The sequence below is a fragment of the Petaurus breviceps genome, unplaced genomic scaffold (genome assembly GCF_028583685.1).
Source record: "Petaurus breviceps papuanus isolate PSGF00001 unplaced genomic scaffold, PetGlider_PUasm1.0 90849, whole genome shotgun sequence".
Taxonomy (NCBI): domain Eukaryota; kingdom Metazoa; phylum Chordata; class Mammalia; order Diprotodontia; family Petauridae; genus Petaurus; species Petaurus breviceps.
The window spans coordinates 18494823-18509877 of NW_027187361.1; the positions used below are offsets into that span (position 1 = coordinate 18494823).

The window sequence follows — 15055 nt, forward strand, 5'->3', positions numbered from 1 at the left end:
TGACATTCCTTTAATAATTCCTGTGTGATTGATTCTTCTGAGTTTGATTTATTTAGATTCTTCAATCCCTCTTTAGTCACTTTGAATATTTTATAATGTTGTAAATATTCATCCATTTCTTGTATAATCTTACTTTTGTTATCTTTGATAGTTCTTTTTATTTCTTTTACATTTGATGTGACTTTTTGATTTGGTGATTTGATAATAATTTTTGCCTTTTAGGAATAAATTTTATAGTTGGAAACTCAACTTTATTAGTATTTTTTTTAAAAAAACATAGCTTCCTTTTACTTATTTACTTATATTTTATTCTTTCTCCTTTTATTACCAATTTCCTACTTTGCTTTTAGCATCTTAATTTGTTCATTTTCTAATTTTAAACTGCAAACAATATTATTTTTTTCTGTTTTGGATGAAGGATAAAATTGTCATGCATTATCAGAATGGTCACCGTATCCCTCAGTTTTGCTTAACTCTTTATTGTTGATGGGGGTCCAATATTGGGGCATAGATATATTGGGGATGACTGTGCTGCAAAAGCAATAGGAATGAATAAAACTTAATTTAAAAAATTTCTCCACAAATGAAAGGTACACATTTGTCTCTGAGTGCTACTTTGCATGTATTTGGTACATTCTGATATTTGGTATGTATATTATTATTTTTAATGCTTTTATTATGATTTTAACATTTTATTAAGTCCAGGAATTATTCAGTGAATAGTTAACTTTCATGTAGACCTGTATATTTTTTATCAGATTTTTATTGTTGATTACTTTAAAAAAATGTATTATCATCCATAATGCAATATTTAATATTTTGATCTCTCTCAATTTGTTCAAAACTTCTTTTTTCCCTTAGAGCATGACATTTAGTGATTATTCCATGCAAAGCTGAAACACAATATATTTATTACCTTTTTATTTAATTCTTTCTATGTATCTGTCAAATCCAATTTTCTTAGCATTTTATTAATCTTAACTTCTTGTTATTAATTTTATTTCAATTATCAGATACTGAAAGTAAGATATTGAATTCTCTCATTATCAAAATTTATGTTTCCAATTATTTTTGCAAATTGTTTTCCAGTTACCTTTCCTTTATATTCTTAGATGCTGTGCCATTAAGTTTTTAGATGTTAAATATTTATATTCAACCACTGTTTAATAATAATTTTGCATATAAGTAATTCTCTTCTCTATCTCTCTTAGTGGTTTCCAATTTGAATTTATTTTTCTCTGACATTATCACTTCCCATTTGAATTTTCTTGACCCAAGTGAAGTATGATAAATGTGTCCCATTCTGACATCCTATCTTCTATTTTAGAGTGTTAAATTTCTACCATATAAGTTAATGAACTCTCCAGTGAATCAAATTACAATGAAATTGGGAAATGTTTAAGAAAATAAATTTAAAATGCAATACAACATTAATAATGTTAATTTGTGGTTCTGTAAGTCAATATGTGGCATGAAGAGATCAGTTCCTATTTGAGTTTGACACCACTGTTCTATTTTATGTATGTATTGTGTCATTAGACATTTTGTTTTGGCAACTTTTTCAGTCATAATTTTCATTCTTCCATCATTCTTATTTTTATAGCTTAATTCAATTAATTTAATCAACATGTACTAGTCACTATGCAAGGCACTCTGTTGGGCACTGAGTATAGAAAGAAAAAAGTGAAACCCTCAGGGGACTTACATTCTACTGAAGGGATACAATGCATACTACATACAAAATAATTTAAGGAGGGAGAGAGTACTAACAATTGTGGGAACCCTTGCTGCTCACTCTCTTTTGCTGGATTTTCTTCTACTAGCTGTGGATGTCCCCAAGGAGCTGTCTTGGGCCCTCTTCTCTTTTCATTCTATGTAACCTGGTGATGTCATCAGCTCCCATGGACTGAATTATTATGACTATGTAGAAGATTCTCAAATCTGTTTTTGAGATCCTAACCTCTCTTCTGACTTCCAAATGTCACCAAATGCTTGTTAGACATCACAGCTGGATATCCTGTCTTAAACTCAAGACATTCAAAAGAAAACTTTTTATCCCTTACTCTCTCCTCTCTTCCCAAATTCTCTATTACTCTCAAGGGTACTGTCATGTTCCCAGTCACCCAAGCTTGAAATCTTGTTCTTTCCCTTGATTCCTCACTCTCACTTACTTTACATATCCACTTTCTTGCCAAGTCTTATTTCTACCTTCATCTCATATGTATGTATGCTTATATATATGTACACACGTATATACATATATATCTATACATACATATGTGTGGGGCAGCTTGGTGATGCAGTGGATAGAGTACCGGGTCTGGAGTCAGGAAAACTCATCTTCCTGAGTTCAGATCTGACCTCAGACACTTACTAGATGTGCATCTAGTGTGACCCTGGCCAAGTCACTTAACCCTGTTTGCCCAGGCTTCCTCATATGTAAAACGAGCTGGAGAAGAAAATGGTAAAACACTCCAGTATCTTTGCCAAGAAAACTCCAAATGGGGTCACAAAGTCAGACACAACTGAAATTACTCAACAACAACAAATATACATGTAAATGTACATATACATGCATACACACACATATATAGATCTATCATATCTATCTACCTACCTATCTGTCTGTCTGTCTATGTATCTTTCTTTTGCTCCAGTCACATGGCTGCTACTCTGGTACCTTCCCTCATTACCTCATTGCAGTAGATTTCTGGTTGGTCTCCCTGCCATAGGTCTCTTCCTCCCTCCAGTCCATCATTTACTTAACTCTCATCTTCCTAAAGCATAAGCCTGACCATATTATCCCTTTCTTCAGAAAACACTAGTAGCTACATATTGCCTCTAGGATAAAAAAGAAAATCCTTGGATTGGCTTTTAAAACCCTTCCTAATCTCACCCCTTTCTACCTTTCTAGTCTTCTTATACCTGACTCCCCTCTAGGGACCTGGCAGTCCAGTCACACTGAGCTTCTTGCTGTTAGTTACAGACAATGCTTCATCTCAGGGCCCCAGCCTTTTTGCTGTCTGCCCCTTGTTTCTACCTCTTGGCTTCCTTCAAAACTCAGCTCAAAACCCAACTTTTTCAATGTCCTTTCTTGAACCCCACCCATTTCCAGTGGCTGTCCTCTGAGATAACTTCCCATTTATTCTGTCTCTATCTTGTATGTACATAGTTGTCTCCCACATTATACTATAAGTTCCTTAAGAACAGGGTCTTTTTCCTTTCTTTATGCCCTTACCACATTGCCCAGGGCCTGGCACAGAATGGGCAATTAAATTGCTTTTTTGACAGGCTGATCAGGCAATACTTCACAAAGGACATGATATTTGAGGTGAGCCTTGAAAGAAGTTAAGATTCTAACAAGTAGAAGTGAGGAATGTACATACATACACATACATACATATCATGGGGGGTCAGGTTACATAGAACAAAGATTGGAGATAAAATTTTAAGTTTGGGAACAGTTAGTCTTGTTAAATTGGACTTGTCTTCTGCCATTCTTTGTTTAATTTGTTTTATTATTTTATATAGGAGTAGTATTTTCCTTATTTTATCAGAACTCATACTTCCCCAAATTTAATACCCATCTTCCCAATGAACAAAATTTCTCTATTTTATGATAGTAACTAATTTTTTTGCATGTGAAAACTTCACCTTTCCCCTCTTGTTTACTTTAGGAATGTCTCTGTGGAATTGCCTTTTCTCTCTTTCTCAAAAATCAGTAGTGACAGAGGCAGCTAGGTGGTGTAGTGAATAGAGCACTGGCGTCAGTAGAACCTGAGGTCAAATCTGGCCTCAAACACTTGACACATACTAACTGTGTGATCTTGGGCAAGTCACTTAACCCAAATTGCCTTGCCTTTCCCCCTAAAAAAATCTGTAGTGACCAAAGAGAACTTGATCTTCCATTCCCTTTCTGGTTTTCTCCCTCAAGCCCAATTTTGTCATTCATTTATTAATTAGCCAATATGATACTATGCTATTTTTAATCTCCTATGACGATTGTGTTGATATATTAACTAGTTAATCACAATTATAAATTTTCTATTAATTATAACAATTGACCCAGGGCTGTGTAGCAGTAAGCACCCTAGCATACCCAGGGTGGCTGCCAACACAGGTTCTTAGATCTGCTTTTCCAAAGGAAAGTGACTCAAAAGGGGTTAACAATCTTGCTTTAATCAAACATATGTCATTTACCTAGTTCAGGGGGAAAAGTCAGCACCCTGAACTTCAGAGAAGAGAAACAGAAGTTACAAATGAAAATAACACAATTCAGCAGACACGGCTTCCAGCTGTCTGACCATTACATCCATACGCAGTCAGTTACCAGAGAGGGAAGCACCAACATCTGGGTTTTCAAAGCCAGGGGGCTCAACAGCTGCCTAAAGTCTCATCTGGTCAAATCACACAACTCTTCTCAAAGTGAGCCCCAAGGCAAAACCTCACATCAGGGAATATATTCTCCTGGGTCAGAGAATGTCACAGCCCTCTAGACCCACTGTCCAATCACAAAGCAACAAGGTGTGGGAGTTCCTGAAAAACAGGCCTCCTGCCACAGGCTCCAGGTGATCACATTCAGCATAAAGGTGGCAGAGTATATTTTCAAATCTTAGAAGGTTCTCAGATTCACTTAAGCCTATCAAAGGGTCAAGGGGAAGGGAAGATCTTCAGATTGCTAGTCCCATAACAGGCTGTTCCAAAAATTCAGTATTCTTGCTGGTTTTTCGTATCATACAGTGTTCTCAGATTAATCCTCCATTCTGTGAATTGCTCAAAGTAATCTTGAATCTTAATTTTGAGATTTTATTTTTTAAAATAATTCTTATTTTTTTTTAAGTTTATCTGGGGATAAAGTTCTGCATAACAATTTTTCAGTATATCATATTAAATTTCTTATTTTTATAGAAAAAATATATGACAGTTGAATTGATATTTTTGGATGATCTTCATGCTTGCTTATGATTTCTTGTTATTTTAATGTTTAAACATGACAATTATATATACATACATGTGTGTGTATGAATTTTGGTTTCACCCATGCTGGTATTTTATGAACCCTACCCATTTGTAATCTGTTCCTCATTTTGAACATTTCTGAGAAATTTTCATGTATTATTTCCTGAAATATTAGTCATGTTATTTTCTTCTTTACAATGTTAAGAAATCTGGTAATTTAAAAATAGCTAGTCTCTGATCTGTCTTACAAATCTGACACTCTTTTCCTCATAGCTTCAAAATATAATTTTTTCAATGTAATGATTTTTTGGGTTTGTCTTTCTGCTTTTACTTTTCTTTCAACCATTCATTCCTCAAGTAAAATAGTTCTATTTTTTTCAGTGAACCCATTGATTTATAGAAATGTATATGTGCACATACATACATATACATACACATATGTGAATATACATGATGATTATACAAGTTTTAAAATTTCCATGGACATGAAATAAATATTAAAATGTATAATTAAATTTATACAAAATAGATTTACTTATAATCTAAGTATTATAAAAATATTAAGTAAAATATTAAGCATATAGAGTATTTTTAAAAACATATTTTCACCCATAGGTGTTTTTACACTCTTTACTTTCATATTCATCAAGTTATGCTATTTCTTAGTTGCATTATATTTTATTTTTATGGATTGACTTTGTATTGTGCTGAATTTGTCTCAGTAATATTTTTTTTCATTCTTTAGGGTTTTCTAAGTATACTTTCATGTGTCTACAAATATGTTTTTCTTCTACTTTTCTAATGATTGTTCTTTCAATTTCTTTTTCTTCCCTTACTGCTATAGTTCATATTGCCAATTCGTTAAACAGTAATGATGACAGTGAAAACTGGTTTTTTTAAACTTGTTTTTAGTGTTTCTCTGTTCCAGATAACACTAGCTCTTGGTATTAGAGAAAAAACTTGATATCACAGAGAAATGTTCATTCCTCTTTTTTTAAAAATATAAAATGAAGTTGCATTTAGAAGTACCTTTGCTTTGATCATGCATTTTCTTTCCCTCCCACAGATGATCTTAGTGGCTATATTTTCAGAAACAGGATTTTTTGACTATTGTGCAGTAAAGGTAAGTTTTTTGTAGAATTTAGAAATCACATATATTCCTGTATTCATATGACTACATTTATCAAAAACAGTTGCCCTTTATATGCAATCACTATGAAAAACTGCATATTTTCTGAATTGTCTTTTTGAGAATAGTGAGCAGTCCCCATAGGAAAGAATTTAATGGTCTTGATGCCCATATTAATGCTTATTAAATAACCAGAGACATAGATAAAGGCATGAATTCTTGGGTTAAATGTTCTGTGTAATTTTATTTCATTAGGTAAGTTGAGATTGACATAGCTAATACTTTTTTTGCTTTTTATTTAGAAGTCATTCATTTCTGATAACTGTACTGTTTAGGACAGTAATTTTTGTGATAGTTTTCTACACTGTGGGTTCTTAAGGTTCATTTCCAGTGGCTTAAACGTGGGCAAATCCATAGAAAATCACAGTTCCACCTTGATTATACTTACAAATGATTGAGCAATGATATTGCCAATTTTCCTTTGGTAAATTATTATAATTTTTATTTTTAAGCTGACCTTTCAGATTCCCAGAAAAGCTAAAAATTCTGAAAGTAACATTAATTGGAATGTATAAAGGGAAGTAAAAAGCACAATCAATTTGTTTATTGCAGAAATACTTATTGAGCCCCTACAGAATACAAGAAAATAGCAAGCTTCTCTAAAAGAAGCTGGGTTGTTTTTATTCTCTTCTGGTGAATGTCAGGGAGTAAAAGGCTATATTAGCAATGTCTATAGAAAGCAGAGCATTTGGGTAGTGAGAAAGTCATGGACATCACGAAACATCTAAGTTCCTCTAAAGCTCTGATTTGTTCCAATCAGAGAATATAAGGACACTGACATCTGTGGCAAATGGCCCTTGGTGAGGGACATTTTAAAATTGGATTATTTGTATAGTGAAAGGCTGAATTAGGTTGACACAGTTTAGATAGAGGGTTTTTTATGTATCTGACTATATAGAAGTGAATCTAACACGTATGGTCCTACCATAATTGTGACCCAATGGCACACCACTCCAGTGTCTTTACCAAGAAAACCCCAAATGAGATCATGAAGAGTTGGACACAACAACTGCTCAAAAACATTTAGTACATTTTTAGGACCTTAGGATTATGAATTTACCAGTGGAACAGATGATGACTCCATATTACCTACAGAATAAATTCACCTTGTGTAAACCTCTCAGCTTGGCGTATTAGGACCATTTTTGAGCTGTCTCCAACCAACCTTTACATCAATAATGTAGCCATATTGTACGGTACTTCCTTTTTCGTACTCTATTTTTCTAGCTAAATGGAATGACTAGCTCTTCTCTGATCTCATCTTTTTAGCTCCTGTTCCTCTATCTGTTATCTACTGAAATCCTTCTCTGCCTTTAAGGTCTATCTCAAGTGCAACCTTCTCTCAGAAATCATCTCTGGTCATCCTATATGAAACCTCCTTAGTTTTTTCATAGTATCTTTTCTGGACTTCTCCCTTGATATTATTCACATTTTACCTCGTATCATACTTATTTGTATATGACTAATCATATACCTTTTAAATCAAATCAAGTCAGCTAGCATTTATTAAGCACCTTCTACATGCCAGGCAGCTAGGTGACAAAGTGGATAGAGGTCTAGGCCTAGAGTCAGGAAGACTCATCTTTGTGAGTTCAAATCCAGCCTCAGACAGTTACTAGCTAGTGATGTGACCCTGGTTTTAACCCTGTTAACCCTGTTTTCTTCGGTTTCCTCATTCATAAAATGAGCCAGAGAAGGAAATGGCAAACCACTCCAGTATCTTTGCCAAGAAAACCCCAAATGGGATCACAAGGAGTTGAACATGATTGAAATGAGCAGCAACAAAAATGTGCCAGATGTTGCACTAAGTGGTGGGGATGCAAAGAAACGACACACATAGAAAACAACCAACCAAACAAAAAATCCAGGTCCTTCTTAAGGAGGTCACAATCTGATCAGAGAGACATCGTGATCATAAGCCCGCTGAAGGCAGTAGGAGCTGTGCTGGTTTTTTGTTTTAATCTTTGTTTCTCTAGTACCAAAACTTGCCTTAAATAGGGTTATACCTAAAATTGTGCTGAATCAAAATGAGTTGAATGATCACGGTGCTTTGTAGTTAAGAACTTTGTATACCTCTCAATCCTTGCAACCCTGTGAGGAAGTTTAAATTGTCCATTTTATCAAGATAAAAACACATGCTTGGTACATAAAATAAATTAGAGGCAGCTATGTGGCACAGTGAATGAGGGTTGAGCCTGGAATCATGAAGACCTGAATTCAAATCCAACCCCAGACACTGTCCAGTTGTATGACACTGGACTGGTCACCCCTGTTTGCCTCAGTGTCCTCAGCTGTAAAATGAGGTTAGTTATAGTACCTACTTCCCACAGTTGTTGTGAGGATCAAATGAGTAAAGCACTATAGTTCTTTGAGTAAACTCCTAAGTAAAATACTGTGAAGTGCTAAGCACTGGTACCCAGTAGGCACCATATAGACGCTAGTTATTACTATTATTATTTAAATAGGAAAATAAGATTAGACACTGGTCCAGATGATTTTCTATGATTCCATTCTGCTTCTCATGAAAACCTGTCTCTGTAAATGGAATCAGTTCTGTATTCAAGGAAATCACTAATTACTGGGGCTTTTCTTTTGGTGTTTGTGTTCCTTAGGCGTACCGGCTGTCTCGAGGCAGAGTGTGGGCTATGATCATGATTCTGTGTCTCATTGCTGCATTCCTTTCAGCATTTTTAGACAATGTCACCACAATGCTTCTCTTTACGCCGGTTACCATAAGGTAAGCAACGTGACTATTTACTTTTAGTATAGTCAGCTTTACGAGTGATCAGGCTGAACATTTTCTATCTTGATGCAGATCAAAAATGAAAATGATCAAAAAATCCCAAATTCGAAATAACTGAATATAAATACAAGATTCTTGTATCTATCTGGTTTCTCACATACTGATAGAATGGAAGTTCCTTGAGGGCAGGGGCTACTTTATTTTTTTTTTTTCTTTTTGTCCTCATTAACAGTAGCTTAACCTACAAGGCAGTTGATAAATTTTTGATGATTGAAGGATTAGTACCTTGTCATGTACGAGACACAATAATGCTTTGATGCTTTGGATCTATGATATCTCAGGGGTGGTAATCCCTCTAAGGTTGAAGATGATATACTGGGCAACTTTATGCCCTCTCATAAATTTGTCATGGAAATTCGATGCACATAAAATTTCCAATTTAAAGGTTTTATTTTTTGCAACATTTACCTCTCAAGGACATTGGGTAATCAGGAAATAAGTTATCTTTGGCATATACTGATCATGGGAGATAAAACTGGAAAAAAAAAGGTGGAGCATGGCTAGCCAAGGAAATACAGGGGAGATTTCTGGGTTTGGGAAATTGCAAATTTATGTCTTCAAAGCAAAAGAAAGAATTGCAGGGGCTAGTCTGGCTGGGATAAGTTGATTAAATGGAGGCAAGTTATGGTGAGATGGCCTGAGGGCTGGGATGTGACCCTAAGCTTCCAAAAAATGCAATAGAGCTGGAGAGATTATCTTAGAACATCAACCAGAGAACCCTTTCCTCTCCTTTGCTTGTGCTTCTCATCGTTCTAGCTCAGAACCATTGGGTAAGAGTAGTCTTTTGCCTGTTTAAGAAACAGGAGCTTCTTTGATGACGGCACAGAATAATCCACAGTGATGAGTCTTTGCCATTTTCCATAGTTGGCAGTGCTTTCCTTACCTCTTTTGAGTCCCTTTAAAGAAAGCTCGTTTTAGAGACCTCATTTCTGGACCCTTCTAGAGTTCTTCATTTGGGTTACTTTGCTCTGATTCCATCCTAGTAGCAGAGACTGTCTAATGTAGTGGGAAGAGCCTTAGCTTTGGCATTAGATGACCTGTATTCAAATCCCAGCCCTGATGTTTACTAGCTCTGTGTGTGTGCACAATGCATTTAACCCGAGTCTCAATTTTCTTACTTGTAAAATAAGGGTATGAATATTTGCACAAATAATAATATGGTTAGTGTTGAGATAGAACTTTTAGGTTTACAAAGTTTTAAATATATATATATATATATATATATATATATATATATATATATATATATTATTGGGGCAGCTAGGTGGTGTTATGAATAGAGCACTGGTCTTGGAATCAGGAGGACCTGAGTTCAAATGTGTCCTCAGACACTTAACACACACTAGCCGTGTGACCTTGTACAAGGCACTTGAGCCCAACTGCCCTGCCCTCCACCCTCCAAAAAGCAAAAACATAAAGTAAAATAAAATAAAAATTATTTTTAAAATATATATTATCTCCTTTGATCCTCCAAACAACCCTGTGAGGTCGGTTTATTATCCCCCTTTGACATATGACTAAACAGAGGCTGGGAGAGATATAATGACTTACCCATGTACAATGCTAGTAAATACTGGAGAAGAATTTGGATTCAGGTGTTCCTGCCTCCAAGTTCAGCATTCTGTCCACTGAGCCACTTATTTGCTTAAGACTATCTTGTAAGGTTGTGAGGGCAGCTAGGTGGTAGTTTGGAAGAACTTCGTTCAAATCTGACTTCAGACACTAGCTGTGTGGCCCTGGAAAAGTCACTGAAGTCTGTTGCCTCAGTTTATTCATCTGTAAAAAGAACTGGAGAAGGAAATGGCAAACCACTGTAGTATCTGCCAAGAAAACCTGATACCAAATGAGGTCATAAAGAGGTGGACATAGGGCAGCTAAGTGGTGCAGTGAATAGAGCACTGGCCTTGGAGTCAGGAGGACCTGAGTTCAAATCTGGCCTCAGACACTTAACATTTGCTAGCTGTGTGACCTTGGGCAAATCACTGAACCCCAATTGCCCTCCAAAAAGCAAAAAAAAAAGTTGGACACAACCGAAACAACTGAACAACCACAACATCTCACAAGGTTTTAAAGAAAACGTTTCATGTAAATATGAGCTATTGTGAATGTCCCTACTGTCATTAGTGTCACTTTGCAGCATGCCTATTGTTGTATATATTTTCACTTGCATATTCTCTGAGGGCAGGAGCTAGGTTGTTCTTAATTTTTGTATCATCAGTGCCTAGGATATTGCCTTCCATATAGTAGATACTTAATAAACATTGTTGAATTTGTTCTTGAATTAATGGAAGTAGCCTAGGATCAGTAAGGTAGAAAGGAAAGTATTAATCTCAACATCTGGATTTAGTTTTAGCTTTACCACTAGATTACCTGAATGCCCTTGACGGATACAACCCCATGTTGCCACGATTCAGCATTAAATCTCTTCATCTACCTCAAGATTGTGGTGGGAGACTTTGGAGGACTTTCCCAGGATCAGAGATTTTGGAAGGTGCTTTTCCATTTCCCAACTCAACTCTGCATTGGCAGTTTCTCCCTGTGTCAGTTAAAGAACATAGACAATCCAGATTCATTTCATCCAACTGGATCTCAGTACACTATTCTAGTGGGACACTCCTCCTTTCTCCCTGGGTCTGCAATATCTCACCAAACCCTAGTCAGATGAACAAAGAATCATGGAGGATGCCACTAAGACAATTCAAAGAACACTGCTTCGTTATACAGTTTTTACTCTTAGGTATTGGCATGTTCCAAAGTAATAACTAGTCAATATATAATACAACAAGTCCTGCATGGCTATCAGACCTAATTAGTATGCAGCTGATCCATAATCAGTATGTAGATTTGCTCCCTATTCAAAAGTTAAGAAAGACACAGGTGAAGTTCCTCTTAGACCAAGGTCTCGCATCCATCCAACATGAACAAGCATGATGGAGGAAACAGAAAAGAATTACATAGAATGGGAAGGCATATATGGGTTTTAATCTACATCGTTGGAAAGAATGATGTTAATGAGATCACACACCAGCTGGAGTATTGTTGTAATCTATGTGTAAAGAACCAAAAGTTATTGGTAGCTCTTCAGAAATCTGAGGTCTTAATAACGGAATGTGATATAGAGACATGACTTTTTTTTAAAATTTAAGATGAAAGAAACATTAACTTTGAGAGATCTAACAGCTTTATTAGGCTATAGTTTTATAGTTCTAATTAGCTAGATAATTACTATTATGATTATTTTTAGAAGGAAAAATAGGATTTATATATCTTTATATTTGGATGTCTACCATGCTGGGCTCTTTCCTTTCTTCATTGTTAGGCTTCTTGCCCCTTGTCTATAACTTTACAGATGTAATTGCTTGCTGTCATTACTGTGGAGATGAAGTAGACCAAAAAATTCTCCTACTTTCCTGATAATAAAGATTAATAGCTAGATTTAGTTCCCTATCACTCTAGGGGCATAAAACACTCTGTGACTCCCTAGAGCACAGTATTTGTTGGTAAACATACTTAAATCGCCCCCTCCCCATGCCCCTAACTGTGTGAGAACATCACATGAAACAGTAGACTGCATCAGACCAATGAGGCATCTGGGTCCTTATTCTATTTCTGACAGTGACATTAAGGGATTCTGCCATCAACTTCAAAAGTTGAGAATACACACAAAACATCCCTACCTTCCCTTTAGCTCCATCTTGGAATTTGAATGACAGTGAATTTCTATCATGAATTCATATGAGCCTTTAACTTTCTAGTATTGTCCTATCTCTGAAAGCCAGGATTTCATCAGGTTTTTTTCTTATTCTTTTTTTTTTTTAATCTCTAATGCATAACATTTTGACTGGTTTTGTCTAAGAACTCTATGTTCCAATGCCAAAAGATACATGTTCTCTCATCCTGATATTAAAGTTAGTAAACATGTATGTGTTTTCCCTATCCAAACTAAGCACAATTTTATGAACCTTAAGCCTTTAGGTTGTACAAAGTTGATATTTTTAGCCTAAACTCATATCAGATATTTAATTGTATCTTGAAGTGAATCCTGTTTCTGCCTGAAGCTTTGCACAAATTTTCTCTAATATGCATTTTTCAAACATTTGATAGTTTTTAAAATCTTTCTCATTGATTGTGGTTTTTATGACTTTGAAGGTCTTCATATTTTTTTTAGAGAAAAGGTTGCTTATAAAGAACACATGATCACTGGAAAAGTAGGAGGTAATTTCTGTTTGCTTGTTCGTGTGTGTGACTTCTTCCGAGGACCATGGCGTACATTCTCTCCTAGGGATTTGTTGCTGTGATTCCTGCCATTGTTGGTTTGGTGACCTGGAATTAGGTTTGGAGATAAGTTAAATAAAAGAGTGAGGGGACCAAAAATTAAATGGCTCCTTCCCTTCTTGGGACTGACTGTGCTATTTGTAGAAACCATCCTGGGTTTCTAGCTATGGATCTCGATGTTCCTGAACATGAATCACTAATTCACTGGAGATGAAAGGGCGACTACAAGATCTCTCCAGGTTTAATTTCCAGACTTATTGATTGATAAGTTTTATCAACTCTTTGTGACCCAATTTGGGGTTTTCTTGGCAAAGATACTGGAATAGTTTGCTGTTTCCTTCTCCAGCTCATTTTCCAGATGAGGAAACCAAGGTAAACAGGGTTAAGTGATTTGCCCAGGGTCACACAGCTAGTGAGTGTCTGAGGCCAGATTTGAACTCAGGTCTTCCTGACTCTAGGCCCAGTGCTCTATCTAGTGTGCACCCTATCTGCCCAGACAATAAAGCCCCAGCTTTTCCAGACAACTGATAATTAAGATTGATAGATGGATTTAGTCCCCTAACACTCTGAGGGCATAAAACACTCTATGAGTTCCAAGACTCATGTTTGTCAGTGGTAAACATGCTTAAATTCCCCCCCAGCCATGAGAGAGGAACATGTGAAGCACTAAACTGAATCAGGAATGGTCCTGATACTTCGTATGCATAAAACTGAGGACTCAGGGAATGGGTTGGGATATATATTTAGGAGATGCCCAACCTGGGGGCAACACAAAGGTAACAAAGCAACATAAAATGTAATCTAGGACCCCAAAGTGGTCTCTGGGTGCTAGGAACCCTACTGGTGCTACTGCTGCAGCTTACCCTTGGGAGATCTGGTTACCAAGTCGTCCCTCATTCAAGGGAGTGTCTTACCATAAGGTCTTTGCTATGTGGATACAAAATGCTGGTCTTGCCACTGACTACAAAAATACCATTCCTGCATGCCTATGAAAGCAGCCTCATTGTACTCTCCCATCACACTTGCAAGGCAGGGAGCTGGGTTTATTTATTTACATTTTTATAAATGATGCTGAATCACAGGTAAATTGGATACATAGTGCTGTGCTCTGAGGCTCTTTGGGGCTAGCTCTTGTCTACAAACAGTGGTTTTCCCTTCTTTTGGATGTCTGGGTATGTATTTTGTACCCTGAGTATGAAGTTTGTCTTTGTTATTTGGGTTTATCTAAGACTCAGATTCTGAAGGGCAATTTAATCAAAGGCTAAGTGAATGGTTTCATTTCACTCCATCTTCAACAGGTTATGTGAGGTGCTCAATCTTGATCCTAGGCATGTCCTGATAGCAGAAGTGATCTTTACAAATATCGGAGGGGCTGCCACAGCTGTTGGGGATCCACCAAATGTGATTATTGTTTCCAACCAGGAGCTGAGGAGGAAGGTATGTATCAAGATAACTGGATTTCCACAAGCACATGCAGACATTGGCTTACTTGTCAACTTATGCCTCTTATCCTTAGGGATGTCTTTGCTAGAAACTAAGCATAGTTCCTCCTTGATATTTTCTTTTGGGTGCTCCTGGACAACTTAAGAATACAGCATTGGTTGGCTGACCTTTGCATTTAGGAGTTAAGTAGATTAAAATGTTCTCATTCTCATGCTGGTATAATTTATGATAGACACAGTCAGTGATAGAAGAAAAGAAGGGAGAAAGAAGAAGAAAGGAAGGAAAAAGGATGGAAGGAAGGAAATAAGGAAAAAAGAAAAAGAAAGAAAGGTGGGTTGGATAAGTTAATGCATATAGATATCCAGAAAAATGGTAGGTAAGGCTTG

The 15055-nt window shown here is 36.2% G+C and overlaps 1 protein-coding gene across 1 annotated transcript in view; it reads left to right on the forward strand.

Annotated features, from left to right (window-relative positions):
• The window catches only part of OCA2 (OCA2 melanosomal transmembrane protein), a 539713-nt gene that overhangs the window by 128792 nt on the left and 395866 nt on the right, over positions 1-15055 (forward strand). The window contains exons 12-14 of the mRNA XM_069073057.1: positions 6026-6082; positions 8761-8885; positions 14525-14663. Of these exons, the coding sequence (XP_068929158.1) occupies positions 6026-6082; positions 8761-8885; positions 14525-14663 (321 nt within the window). The remainder of the gene's footprint in view (positions 1-6025; positions 6083-8760; positions 8886-14524; positions 14664-15055) is intronic.